The following is a 12,362-nucleotide window of genomic DNA, read 5'->3' as shown; positions in this document are numbered from 1 at the left end:
TTCTCCCCCAAACTGCCCAGAGCCGACATCCTCTCAGCGGCACTGCGGACAGAGTCACCTCTCTCTCGTTCACAGTATTCCTCTCCGGTGGATGAACCTCCTCAGTCAGCACACCAACTGGATTCAGACAGACACCACGAGGGTCCCGATCCTCCGCACAGGCCGTCCATCTCCTGATCCCTGGACTAACATGTAAGTGCTATCACATTGATTCTTTGCCATCGATTCTTTACCATTACATTGATTCCCTGTTATATATAGTTCAGTCCAACTAGCTAGTTCTCCATTGTTGTATTTGCTGTTGCGCCCTTCGTGTTCCTTTGTTGATCTGCATCCACAGGTTCTCCTCCTGTTTCCAGGGCTGCACACATGTTTGTCAGTTAGCCTTCCCCATCCGAGAGCGCTGTTTATGTTCTTTCTGTTTTCTTTAAAAGAATAGGCATATCCTGCAACAGGATCCTGTGCTAGGTCCGGAACTCCCTAAGAACCCTGAGGTCATCTTTAGAAAAGCCCCGAACATAGGGAAAAAAATTGCCCCTAGCAAGATTAAAGTAGATAAGGACCACATACCCCTCCTGTCTTTTTATGGAGATCTGAAAGGCATCTTCCAGTGTAAAAAATTGAGGTGCAAAACATGTGCATTTATCACACATGGGCAATCTTCCTTCTGGGACAGTTTAGGGAAAGAATATCCCAAGACACCACCAAGACACATCGCTGTTTTGGACAACATCCACGATATATAGAACAGGGCTCCAAGGACCACAGTGTACCAAGACACTTTGCCACCAAACATAATAAATCTACAGTGGGCCTAGCAGTATTTGCAATTGAACACATCCCTAGCAGTATGTCCCCTGCTGAAAGATTTTGCAAACTGTGTAACCAGGAAACATACTGGATCTATACACTAAATACACTAAACCCTAATGGATTAAATGAGGAACTAGACGTCAGTACAATCCTATGATCATGCACTTTTGTGCGATGCACATACATACATATGCACTTGCATCCAAGTGCGTTGCACGCGCATGTTGCCCTCCATATTGCTATTAACTTGCATACATGCAATAAAGATTCATGCATTATGTCCCCCTTATCTTTTCCTCAAATGCGAAGAATACACCTTTCGCTCTCTCACATGGTGTTCACACCTGTTCATGCGTTTACATCTATGCGTACTGCACATAAATGTGGCCTACATTCCTAATAAATATCCCCTCAATAAGTCCCCCAAATCTAAACATATATCTTTTCCCCAAATCTAAAAGGATTCTTTTGCACCTTTTGCGCAGTGTACATGCATACCATGCATCTACATCCATGCGTACTGTACATGCATTCGGCCCCTTTCTAATATTTCACCAACGATTGACTAATTTTTTTCTTGCTCCATGTAGGTCTTTTACAATCTTAAAATGTTATAGTTGTATTGTTATTTTATCACGATCATTTTTAATATCTTTTATTATTATTACTATTATGTTTTTGTTGCCGACCACTTTTATGATGCATTCCTGGCAGCAATTTACCACTAGTGGTTTCCTCCCACTAGTTGGCGCCAAAGCGCTCAATGCTTCTCCCTATATAAAGGACTCTGCCCACTCCACCCTTAGGCTTGACAAAGGAGGTGAACCTCTGAAACGCGTTGCCTAGCAACACCTGACGACCCGGAAGTACTCCGCAGCTGTGACCCTGCTTTGAGGAGAACCAGCCACAGCAGTGCTCAGCCACTGGATCAGACCCGTGTCTTCCAGCACAGGCGTCCTTGGATCTTTCTGGACTGAACTGGACTCTGCTTTCTCCCTATCCTGATAGCAATCTCGGACCAGCAGCTGAGATGGGACCTTTATCTGATGCTTGACAGGCGAGATGTTTTTTTTATCCTGTAAGTGCATTACTTTTAACCTTATTAAATAGTCACTTTATACTGCACTTAAATCGGTGCACCGGTTTCCTATGTTTTCTTCACAGTGTATTGATACTATGGTGTTTTATATTGTAAAGCACTCAGCAAACTGTTGGTGCTTTATAAATCCTGAATAATAATACTAATACTAATAATAATAATAATAATACCTTGCATTAAAAGCATGCATTCTCATAAAATGCCAACTGGTGTGGACTGATACACTATAGGGTCTGATGAGAAATAGGACCCTTTGATTAGGAGGCTGTACTCCTGGCAGAAATGTGCAGCTGAAGGAGATCCTTGCATCTCAAGGATTCATTGTAAATACAGCCTGGAATATACCTTCAGAGGTTACCTTTCGAGGTTCGTTCAGGAGGTTTTTTAAACGTTACCAAAAACATAAGCCATTTTGTAATTTAACACTATTAAATTACCTTTACATTTTAATCTGCATTCTAATCTGCAGTCACTTCAATTTTCTAAATCTGCCAAAGAATTCAAACATTACTTCTTGCAACATGATCTGTCCACCATCTATATATAAAAATCTGTCCTGCTTCTGTGATTGGCTTACTGCTTTCCTTAGAAATCTTCACACACGTAGACATTAATGGCATGGCAAGGGAGGTAATAGAGATGAGATTCCTTCATCTGGACAGGAGGTCATGCATTGCATCCTGTGGTGTTGATAGGGGTGTATGCGCATTGGGAAGACACCCTCAAGATATCCCGCTTTGCATATGAAGGTGGCTGTCCATTGTCTAAAGATCAAAGGACAAGGTGTTGACCTAGGCCGAGGAATGACCTACAGTACGATGGTGCCCCCTGCTGGAGGACTACAGTGCATGTGGACAAATATGAAGGACGATGCCGATTGGCCAAAAGACCTATAAAGGGACATGCAGAATTATGGGTAAAGGGGTGTCGATGTAGGTGTATGAATGGGTCCGGTTTACTATAAAAGTCCGTACTCAGCTATATTGCTCTCTCTCTGAGCCCAGCCAAGACATAGAAACAAGAGGATATACTTGCTGCGTAAAGTATTCTTTTGATTGTCTTATTGTACTTTTGTATCTTTTATTATGTTTAGCTATATTTGTGTATAAATAAATAAGACCATTGCTTCTTTTAACCATTGTATCGTTACCATCATTTGAAGCAGAGAATAGCAAGTTAGCTTATTTCAGGAAGCCAAGGCAACTTAGATATTACATCAGGTCTAGGTTCAACAACGTTATGTCCCCAAAAAAATGAGGTCAGCAGCCTAGTTGAATATACTGAATGACCAAGTTTTTCCCATCAATGGATTTTGTTCTTCCCTGAAGGCACGGGTATATTCCAAGATAACAATGCCAGTATTTATCAGTCTCAAATTGTGATTGTGTGGTTGAGGGAGCATGAGGCATAATTTTCACACATGGATTAGCCCCCCCAAGTCCAGACCTTAACCCCACTGAGGTTGGGGGCTGTGCTGGAGAAGACTTATGCAGTGGTCCGACTGTCACACCATCACTACAAGATCTTAGAGAAAAATGTATGCGACTCTGGACGGAAATAAATGTTGTGACATTGCATAAGCATTTTGAAACAATGCCGCAGTGAATGTGTGCTGTAATCAAAGTAAAGGTGGTCCAACTAAATATTACAGTGTGTGACTTTTTTTTGGCCAGGCAGTGTATCAGTTTGACAAATTTACACTTGCCTATTGCTAACTGTTTCCAACCATTTTTGCTATACTGAAATAAGCCACTTTTTAAAAAAGACTTTCAAAATGTTTTAGAACCTTGGAGAGGTGAGCATACCGGTAATGCAGTCTCTACTTTATTGTCGATCCACAGGTTTGTGTGATTTCTTTTTAATACAAATAAACATTCTGCACCCTATATTAAAAAGTTTGCACTTTTAATATAATATTTAACCCCTTCGTGACGGGAGACGTACACTGTACGTCCAGCCACAAAGGGACCAAATGACTCGTCACGTACACTGTACGTGACGAGTTATTTGCTGCACTAGAAGGCTGCTAACCGCTGAGAATCAGCGGTTACCTTTCAGTAATAGATGTCTAACTATCTAGAGATCCATTACTGAAAGGGTTAACCTTTTTCAGACACCCGATACCTTAATATCGGGTGTCTGAGAGTCACAGCAAAGCAGACACACATGTCGGCTTTTGCCGGCATTCTGACAGCTCGTATAGATCGAGAGATATCTCTCTCAAGCTATACTGGCTTTTTTTTATCTTTTGACTTTCAAGAATAGATACAAAATGTTATGTATTAGACACATAATGTATCTATTCTTGAAAGTAGAATGTTTAAGTTTTCTGAAACATTCACTGACAGCTGAATCCTGAACTGCTGCAGGATCAGTGTCACTAACTTATTATCGGCTGTTCTGAAGTTTGAAGCAGCCTGATAATAAAAAAAAATGTATTAATTTATCAAGCAGTAATAGTGAGATTAATTCACAATGACTGCCTGATATAATTAAATAAATAAAATTTGTCAGTATAAAAAAAGTGAAAAGTGTAAATAAATTTAAAAAAATAGTGAAAAGTGTAAAAAAATTAAAAATAAGGGACAAATAAATGAATGTATGTATTGCATTTTTTTTTAGCTGTGCTGGTTTTGTTAAAAAAAAATACTACAAATCAAAACTGGGAAAAAAAGTTTTTTTTAACGTTTATTCCTCTTTTTTTAATTTTGTATTTGTCCTAAGTGAGGCGTTAGACACACATATGTGATGTAAATATATAGCCCTATCTGTCCTCTAAAAAACAATATATAATATGTGTGGGTGCACTTTGTAAGAAAGTATATTACTGACGTGGAAGAATCACACAGCAAAAATGTCAAAAGTGTGTCAGTCATTTACGAACAGAAACCAAAAACAAGCTCAGCCATGAAGGGGTTAAAGATTCCCACTTTTTCCAGTTGGCTGTCCAATCCCTTAAAATTATTGTGGAAAATGGCTGGCATACAGCATCCCAAGAGTGACATACAAATTTCAGTACAACATTAATATCAACAGACCCCAAGCATCCATGAATCAAGAGCTGACCCTCCATTGCCCAGGCACAAATAGCAATTGTTTCATTGCTAACTCTGCCGCACCTATTGCTATAACACCGGCTAAACTGAGCTGAAATGTGGATGGACCAGCTCATGTTATTTCTAAAGCTAGCTGAAAGGTTATGGACATCCAGTGCAAACAGATTACCACTTACAGGTTCAGGAACATAGGTATCCATTGGGAAAAGCTGCAAAATGGCCTCCAAAAGTCTAGGAATTCCTAAACCTAGAAAATATATTAGGATCAGGTTTGTAAACTGCATAATACATGTGAAAAAAAGTAGTTACAACTGGCCTATTTCACATATATAAACTCATTCTGTACACGTTTTCTTAACGGCTCGGGAGGGTGTCAGGAGGAAGATGGGAGGAAGATCACTTACGCATTCACCTCTCAGTCCTCTGGCTGCTAAAGCCAGAGAGAAGAAGCTGATGTAGCAGATCTCTGCTTCATCAGATTCTTTGGGAGTCCCAAGGTGACATTAGGGGTCTTAGAGACCCCTAATGTCTCCATAAAGAGGACCTGTCAGTGTGCCTTTGCTATTATATAGGGGGATTGTTATCCCCCTATGTGATAGCAATAACGTTAAGTGTAAAAAAAATAAAAAAAATAATAAAAGTCACATAAAAAAGTTTTTAAAGAAAACCTCAAAAATGTTTAAGTCCCCCACGTTTACGCACATATAAACGTAAATACGCGTCAGATGCGCCATACACTAGTCGAATTCCAGTCGAGTCAGCAGGTGAATTCAATCAGTGTGTGGCCCTGTCAGCACCCCTTCATTCACCAAAAATCTATTTTTTAAATAAAGTCAGCTGAACAGTTACTGTTCTGGTATTCCGAATATTCTAGTGTTAAATCAGCCATTGTAGGAATAAAACAGCCTGGAGGAGGGATTTGAAAAGGAAAAAAATAAATAAAAACAGTCGACTGGGGAATCGAGCTTTTATCTTGTTTAGCCAGTAGCTTTGCTCTTAAATAATCTGACACACATTCAAGAAAATAGCACCTAACCTTACAGAAAGCAACAAGATAATAGCACTATGCACGTTGAGTTTAAATTCAAACAGATGTGTGTAATAAATTATAAATAACAAAGAAATTGATAAACATAAAACTTACCATCTGCTCGAATAAGTTCTGGCCCAGAACGGCTTATTGAGGACACTGGGAAATTTGCATCTGCAAGAACTGAGAATGAAATAATAATAATCACAGGAAAATACTTGGTGTCAAACATCTAGTATTCTGCTTGTGTGTGTATATACTGTATATGTATATATACAGTTGTGTGAAAAATTGTTGGCTCGCTTCCTGATTTTTCATTGTTTTGCACGTTTGTCACACTTTAATGTTTCAGAATTTAAATATTAGTCAATGATAACACAAGTAAAGACAACATGCAGTTTTTAGGCTGGGTTCACACCTAGGCGTATCGAATATGCGCGTTTGTCGTGCGTTTTTACCGCGATTCGCGGTAAATTGTGCGACAAACGCACATTTCCGAGGGCTACTTGGCTGTATCCTAATGGAAACGCGCGACAAAAACGCCCCAAAGAAGCTCCTGTACTTCTTTGGGCGTAGGACGTTTTGTAGCGTGTTCATACGGCCTGTAATGCGCCCAGGTGTGAACCATACCCATAGGAAACGCGCTACAAAACGCCCAGGTGTGAACCGGGCCTTAAAAGGAATGTTTTTATTATTAAGGGAAAACAAAATCCAAACCCACATGGCCCTGTGTGAAAAAGTGGCAAACTTGTGGCAGGGTTCAATTGTAATTCTTGTTAACTTGCTGCACACATTCCTGGCAAGTAATAGACTTGCAGAACACATGCAGCACAAGTTCTAGTTGACACTTTTTGAATTTGTAGCAAATTTGCTTGGCAAGTCTACAGCAAGAGTCCTGCAGGTCTTAGCAAGAGCTCTGCAAGTGTACAACACTTTTGATAAGCATGTTTATCTGGAGACTTGCAATGCAGACTTGCTGTAATTGTGCAACAAAATTGTGAAGCTTGGCAAGTCTGCAATATTTTAACAAGTCATTTTCAAACTTGCAGCTCAATTGCTTGCTATCTGAGAGGTTCATGACAACTTCGAGCACATACCTGCCCCACGCTGTGTAATGGTGCCTCTCTGTATGCCAGATCAGTTGGTCTTAATTACTGCCAATTTTATAATCTTTAAACTGTCTAATTATTTTTGAATCTGTTGCAGCCATAGAAACATATTCTGGTATAAACTGGTATTAAAAACTATTTGAAAAACTATTTGAATCTGTCTCAAGTGTCAGTAAAGCTATCAAAACTGGCAACAGGGCTTTTTTTTAATTTGGCGCAGGACCTTTTAAAGGTCCAAACCTCCAGAAAAGTGTCCTTAAAGTGACATTTTAAAAATGCATTCAAGTACCCTATTAACAACAATGTAGCTTATTTGTGTATCACTCGGTTGTATTAGTAAACTAAACATGAGATTGTAGTCTATCACAGGAGTGAGCTTGGAGTAGTGGCTTCTTTATAACACACAGGGACCATGGGGAACAAAAGTAGCCACCCTCCAGAAGGAAGGACAGTGTCAGCACCACTTCAGAGATGATTTTAGGATCTACAGCCTACAGAGTGCATACAAGTTACATTTTTGTTAATAGGTAACGTCCTTAAATGCATTTTTTAGATTTAACTTCTGAGTTTAGTGTCACTTTAAGGGTTTATTAAATTCCCCCCAGTGAGCTTTGTAATCCAAGGACAGGAAGCATGTTACATTTCCCTTACTTACAGCTTTTAAATGATTTATTTTATGCATTCAGTCCTTGAAACCAAAAATAAACATTCACAGGGACACACTTTTCAACCCTCAATGATGCACAGTGAACATTTCTACTTAGACTTAGTCTGTCTGGGGGTCAGCCCTAGTGTATCGGGTTTTTTTCTAAATCATAGAAGCTTTAAGCCTAAAGCTCCCTCTGCTGGTCACTGCTGGAACTGCAGTTTGTCTTATCACGTTCAGAAGTTAACGAAAAGAAAATTGACTTTCGCTTGGGAGGCTCACCGATTTCATCCCCGTGTCCCATGCGAGCCAGTGTATAGAGCAGCTCCGGTGACAAAACAGAGGGAATGCCCTTCAGAACAACCATATCTAAGCGCTGCCCTGTGACTAAGTGCTGAAACCCGGAAACACCGGCCTGTTCCCAGCATGCCTTGCGCCACTCTGCTGCTGACACACCTTGTTATCTTCTCGACATCTAATACTTGGAGTAAACTGACATAATAGTTTGCCAAAGCACAGCATCATGAACAGCTGTCATTATTATTTGTAATCAAATACTTGTATTACCCTGCTTTCTATCCTTTGTTGTATTTCAGTACTGCTGGTCTTCTGCAGCCTCTTTGCAGGCACTTCCTGTATACATGCACTGCAGCAGCCTTTGCATGCTATTTGTCAGGGCGAGTGTTCCTATAGTGACAACAGCAAAGCATTCAGCCTCCTGTAATACCCAACTGGAGAGCATGTGACAGGGTGACACTGACAGGAATCGCTATCCAAAAGCGGGAGAGTTGGGATGTCTGGGAACAGGGCATTTTCATCCTATAACAAGAGGTGCATGCTCACCTCTCGATTAGCAGAAGTAAACCTTTCCCTGCTCTGTTTTTTTCTGACATCGGAGCGCCGGCCGCCGTCAGTCAGAAAAAAAAAATAAAAAACCAGCATAGGAATGCACAGCTAGATTCATATTGGCTATTTCACTTTGCAATAGCCAATAGCAAACTATCTATTGTACCCGCCCACTGCTGCTGCCAATCAGCAGAGGGGGACCTGAAACTCTACATCAGGTCCTCTTCTTGTGATTCACAGCAGCAGAGAGTGAGTGCAATAGCCAGCTTACTATTGGATATTGCAAATGTAAATAGCCAATAGGAATCTAGCTATGCATTCCTATGCTGTTTTTTTTTTTTATTCTGACGGCAGCATCTGTCAGAATTTAAAAAAAAAACCTGCAGATAGCAAAGAAGCTATTGCTTCCTCTGCTATCTGCCATCATTTCAGGCGGTGCTCTCTTCCCCTTATCATTTCAGGGGAGAGGGCACCTCCCTGAAATGACAAGGGCACCTTCCTGAAATTGCTTTTTTCAGGTTGGGAACCCTGGGGGTGGGCAACTCCGGCCCTCCACCTGTAGTGGAACCACAAGTCCTATGAGGCATTGCAAGACTGACAGTTACAGGCATGACACTCAGAGGCAAAGGCTTGTTGGGATTTGTAGTTAAAACACACCTGGAGGGCCGGAGTTGTCCATCCCTGCTCTAGCACATTCACAAACACAGTACTATGATCTAACCGTTTACTGGACAGTGCAGATCACAATAAGAGTCCTCGGTACCACATGCTCACTATGTCCAATCACCGCATCACACAATGTAAACAGTGACTGCAGTTATCAGCCACTCACGCTTTCCTCTCACACAATGATTCAGACATCCCAACTCTCCCGGACGTTCTGGTAGTCTCCCGCTATTAGATTTCTCCCGGAAAGGTTTACTCTGCTCGATCTAGCAGAGTAAACCTATCCCTGATATCTGTTTTTGTTTTTATTTTACTCTAAAATCGGAGCCACCGTCAGAGTAAAAAAAAAAAAAAGACGGCATAGAAATGAATAGCTAGAAAGATATTGGCTATTTGGATTTGCAATAGCCAATAGCAAGCTGCCTATTGCACCCATCCTCTGCTGCTGTCAATCAGAAAAAAAACACAGCAGATAGCACGGGAAGCATTAGCTTCTTTGCTATCTACCATAATTTCAGGGGGGCAGACGACACATCCCTGAAATGAGAAGGGCACCTCCCTGAAATTACTTTTTTCAGGTTGGGATCCCTGATGATTGCATCCAGTATAAGTGTAAACTACTACCAGTGTCATCCACCCCTCTACTGTATATGGAAGAGAACCCAAACATGCACACGGCATGTGGATTGTGGGGTGCTGCAGTGCGGGTCTTGGGCCATACTGTGCTTGTGCCTTTTAAGTCTGATGTATATACCTCTATAAAACATTTTTATTTATTACACTAAACCTTTTGTGGCAGGGCAAAACATCGAACCCTTATAAATCCACTATCCACAGCACATTTACCATCTGGTCAGCACAAAATGGAAGTCTAAACTGTATAAACAATTTACTTTAAAACCAGAACCCAGAAATCCAGCGCTATGTGTAGGATCCGGCTTGTAGCAAGGTATCATTTTTATACTAAGTAGCAGCCATTACCACACAGTATTCATATTTTTGATGCAATACCTAAGTCCATTGTTCTTGGACATCAGCTTTAACCACTTGAAGGCCAGGGTGTTCAACCCCCTTTCCTGTCCAGGCCATTTTTCAGTATTCAGCGCTGAGGTACTTTGCCAGACATTTATTTAGTCATGAAACGCCATACCAAAATTAATTTTATATACACTATATTACAAAAAGTATTGTGTCGCCTGCCTTTACACGCTCGTGAACTTTAATGGCATCCCAGTATTAGTCCTTAGGGTTCAATATTAAGTTGGCCCACCCTTTGCCGCTATAACAGCTTCAACTCTTCTGAGAAGGCTGTCCACAAGATTTAGGAGTGTGTCTATGGGAAGGTTTGACCATTCTTCCAGAAGTGCATTTGTGGGGTTAGGTACTGATGTTGGATGACAAGGCCTGGCTCGCAGTCTCCACTCTTATTCATGGCAAAGGTCTTCTATCGGGTTGAGGTCAGGACTCTGTGCAGGCCAGTCAAGTTTCTCCACCCCAATTTTGCTCATCAATGTCTTTATGGACCTTGCTTTGTGCACTGGTGCACAGCCATGTTGGAACAGGAAGGGGCCATCCCCAAACTGTTCTCAGAAAGTTGGGAGCATGAAATTGTCCAAAATGTCTTGGTATGCTGATGCCTTAAGTCCTTCCCTTCACTGGAACTAAGGTACCAAGCCCAACCCCTGAGAAACAACCCCACACCATAATCCCTCTTCTACCAAACTTTACACTTGGCACAATGCAGTCAGGCAAGTAACGTTCTCCTCGCAACCGCCAAACCCCAAAACGTCCATCGGCTTGCCAGACAGAGAAGGGTGATTCGTCACTCCAGAGAACACGTGTCCACTCTTTTTAGAGTCCAGTGGCGGCGTGCTTTACACCACTGTATCCGACACTATGCATTGCACTTGGTGATGTAAGGCTTGGATGCAGCTGCTCGGCCATGGAAACCCATTCCATGAAGCTCTCTACGCACAGTTGTTGTGCCATTCTGAAGGCCACACAAAGTTTGGACGTCTGTAGCTATTGACTCTGGTGTGCTTCAGCATGCACTGATGCCGCTCTGTCATTTTATGTTGACCAACCACTGTTGACCAACCACTTCGTGGCTGAGTTGCTGTTGTTCCCAGTTGTTTCCACTTTGTTATAATACCACTAAGAGTTGACCGTGGAATATTTAACAGCAAGAACATTTCACTGAACACCTGAATACAATGATTAGGTGGGGTGTCCCAATACTTTTGGCAATATAGTGTATTTTAGAGGTCACAGAGAGAGCTTTCTTTTGGTGGTATTTAATCACCACTGGGGTTTTTATTTTTTTACTATATAAAGAAAAAAAGTACCAAAAATGTTGAAAAAAAAACTGTTTTCCCTATGTTGTTATGAAACGTAAATAAATAAGCTTTCTTTATACATTTAGGCCAAAAGGTATTCTGCTACATTTCTTAAGTCAAGTCAGGTAAATAGATACCAAACATGTCTTAAAAATTGTGTGTGCCCATGAAACCACAAAAAAATACCAAAAGCTTTTACCACTCAATTTACATAGTATTTGAGGTTGAATAAAGACATTAGTCCATCAAGTCCAACCTATTAGGATCTCATTATAGGAGTACCTGTACCCCTGTATATTACAGTCCCTTAAGAAATCGTCCAAAAGTTTCTTGAACAATTCCACATTATTTGCTGAAATCACCGCCTGTGGCAGTGAGTTCCAGACCCTAACTGATCTTACTGTGAAGAACCCCCTTCGCCCCTTGTGCTGGAATTTTTTTCCCACCAATTTTAGGTTGTGGCCTCTAGTTTTTGTAATGGAGTTAATTTTAAACAGTTTATCGCTAATGTTGCTACCACCATTGAACATTTTGTACATGGAGATCATATCCCCCCTTAATCTCCTCACCTCCAATGTGAACATGTTTAAATTTAGTAGCCTTGTCTCGTAGCTCTGGTCCTCCATACCCCTAATTAGTTTGGTTGCCCTTCGCTGGACTTTTTCCAACTCAAGGACATCTTTTCTTAGTACTGGTGACCAGAACTGGACCACATACTCCAGATGAGGTCGAACCAATGATCTATAAAGTGGCAAAATTAT

At 41.0% G+C, this 12,362-nt stretch overlaps 1 protein-coding gene across 2 annotated transcripts in view; it reads right to left on the bottom strand.

The window, feature by feature from the left end:
• The window catches only part of FUOM (fucose mutarotase), a 31,983-nt gene extending 23,814 nt beyond the window's left edge, over positions 1 to 8,169 (bottom strand). For both annotated transcript variants that reach the window (XM_018564106.1, XM_018564107.1), the window contains exons 1-3: positions 8,036 to 8,169; positions 6,113 to 6,181; positions 5,145 to 5,215 (exon numbers count right to left, since the gene is read on the bottom strand). In XM_018564106.1, the coding sequence (XP_018419608.1) occupies positions 5,145 to 5,215; positions 6,113 to 6,181; positions 8,036 to 8,120 (225 nt within the window). In that variant the 5' untranslated portion in view covers positions 8,121 to 8,169. The remainder of the gene's footprint in view (positions 1 to 5,144; positions 5,216 to 6,112; positions 6,182 to 8,035) is intronic.
• Positions 8,170 to 12,362: the final 4,193 nt, after the last annotated feature.

This window comes from Nanorana parkeri, unplaced genomic scaffold (assembly GCF_000935625.1).
Source record: "Nanorana parkeri isolate BGI_ZX_2015 unplaced genomic scaffold, ASM93562v1 scaffold725, whole genome shotgun sequence".
Taxonomy (NCBI): Eukaryota; Metazoa; Chordata; class Amphibia; order Anura; family Dicroglossidae; genus Nanorana; species Nanorana parkeri.
This window is presented reverse-complemented; position numbering and strand designations above follow the sequence as displayed.